This window comes from Trypanosoma equiperdum (genome assembly GCF_001457755.1).
Source record: "Trypanosoma equiperdum strain OVI genome assembly, contig: ctg_771, whole genome shotgun sequence".
Lineage (NCBI taxonomy): Eukaryota > Euglenozoa > Kinetoplastea > Trypanosomatida > Trypanosomatidae > Trypanosoma > Trypanosoma equiperdum.
The window spans coordinates 1,173-3,391 of record NW_027124722.1 but is presented as its reverse complement, the minus strand read 5'-3'; the positions used below and the strand labels follow the sequence as shown (position 1 = coordinate 3,391).

Sequence of the window (2,219 nt, the reverse complement as noted above, 5' to 3'; positions counted from 1 at the left end):
CAGGGGCGCCGTTTTCATACCCTGTACATATCGCAAAGGTGGGTGGATGGAAATGATTATTTTTTTTCTTTGATGCAAAGGAGCACACTTTGTTCTAGTCGTATCACGCGTAGGTGTGCAGAGGTTACGTTTGAAGCATATTACCCAGTTCGTAAAGCACGCTGAAGACATTGAAAAACACATCACCAGCTATGTTGATTGACACCACCAGTAGACAAAGCTGACCACTGCGTGTGAACACTTTTTCGCACATGCCAAATTCTTTAGGTATAATACCTATGAGGACGCGGTGTGTTTAGCTTAGTAGTAGTTTATGGAAGAGGGGGGACATGCTTGTAGGAAATGCTACTTGGTCGTTCGTGTGAAGGCTGTAAAGCTCGTGCAGTTGAGCTGATTGCCAACGGTGTACTGATGCTACGTCAGCGGTGAGTAAATACTGTTTTATTCGATACTTGTATGTTTCAAGGGGGGTTTCTGCTAGATGGTAGTTTTTCACATTTTTTACTTTCCTTTCCTACACACGAAGTTTACTGTTGTTGGGAAGCAACTATCACGTGCATCGCCGTGGTTATATAAATGTTGTGTGCATTGGAAGTGGTTGCCCAAACTCCCTCACTACATGAAGGAGGAGGCATGCGTCCTTAGTAAACCCCGAAACACTTGCCTGTCGACGTGCTTCGCGTGACGTGAAGAGGGAGTTTATGTCGGTCGTCTGCCCTCTCCCTCGGGGCCCGACCTGAAATGATGCTGGGGATGTTTAGTATTTCTTTGCTTCTGTACAGTTTTCTATACGTGTACACCCTTCGTCGCGACGGGCCCCACATGTTTGAGCACAGCTATTGCAGTCCAGAAAGCCCTGTCGCGTTGCATGACTCTCACTACCTCCTGTCATAAATTACTATTAACAGTTTGTTTTCCTCTCTGTCTTTTAGGCCATAACAGTTTCGAGCTATACAACCCCCTTTAGCTGCCACCGCGCGTTGACGGGGTTACCGCTACAAGACACTGCAACGACACACACATATATATATATATATATATCAAAGTCTCCTGATCCGGGAAACAGTTCCCTGGTGACTGCAACTGGATAAATCCTTCCGCCATGAAAGCACCAGCCTTGCTGTTGTTTTTACTGTCAGCATGTGCCGCATCGCCGCCGACGAGGGAAGCCGGGGGTGTACAAGTAACCGTGACGGTTCTGTCCCTGTTGTACAGTAAAAACTGGCCTGTGGAGTATATTAACGCTGTCAATGCCGGTTTTAACGCATCCCTGGCCGCGCGAGGTTGGGTGATGGCCCCTGGTGTCGATGTTTCGGTGGTACGGCCCCCATCCTACAACACCCCCGCACACGAGTACTTGAAGGAATACTTAAGAGGCCTGGAAGATGACAATAACCTTCTGGTTGTGCTGGGTCCCATGGGCGAGGAAAGCACTTCTTCTTCGTATGATACGCTGGAGGAACACACTCTTGTCGGCTTCGCCCCTATGACTGGCGCTGCTGGTTTTGAGGCATACCGCCCCAATCTTTATTTCCTTCGACCGGAGCTGACTGGTGAACTCATAGCCCTCATCCGCTATGCTGTGAATTACCTGCGTGTCCTCCGGTTGGGCTTTATGTATCTTGAGGGTTCGATGGGGGGTAGTGCGACATATGAGAAGGCTGTTTTTTTTTTGTCACGCTTGGGATATGAACCGTGTTGTGCATTCACTGTTCAGAGCCATGAAGGCGACCAGGGCATTTCAGCGGCGGAGTTTGAGGCGGCATGGAAAGAATTCGCGGCGAACCGTCCACAGGCTGTCATTCTCCTCACCACCATGAAAGAAGAAACCGAGAAGTTTATCAAGAAGCTTGTGGCTGACCCGCGTACCGCGGATGCGTTCCTCCTAGCTCCCTCACTAATGCAGAAGTCAATCGCATCAGTATGGAAGGAGGCATTAGAAGAAGCGAATGCTCCGTTTGTTCCACGTCGTGTCATTCAGACAGGCACTAACCCGCTTGCCGTAGACGGCTTCTTCGCAGCGATCAAGCGCTTTCAAACTGAAATGAGGAACTATTTGACTGAATACAAGGAGTGGAGTGGCTTCAATGATGCAGATCACTTTCTAAAGAATGACGGGGATGGGGAGCTGACGATCAACGGCTGGATTACTGGAGAGGTGTTGGCGCGGGAACTGCGTAGCCATGGCTGGATCAAAAATCGCACAGCCTTCCTTGAGT

The 2,219-nt window shown here is 49.3% G+C and overlaps 1 protein-coding gene across 1 annotated transcript in view; it reads left to right on the top strand.

Moving 5' to 3' along the window:
* Positions 1-1,102: 1,102 nt before the first annotated feature.
* Positions 1,103-2,219, top strand: part of TEOVI_000362500 (Adenylate and Guanylate cyclase catalytic domain containing protein, putative) — a gene marked incomplete at both ends in the record, with an annotated part of 1,197 nt that continues 80 nt past the window's right edge. The window contains one exon of the mRNA XM_067226511.1: positions 1,103-2,219. Within this exon, the coding sequence (XP_067082612.1) occupies positions 1,103-2,219 (1,117 nt within the window).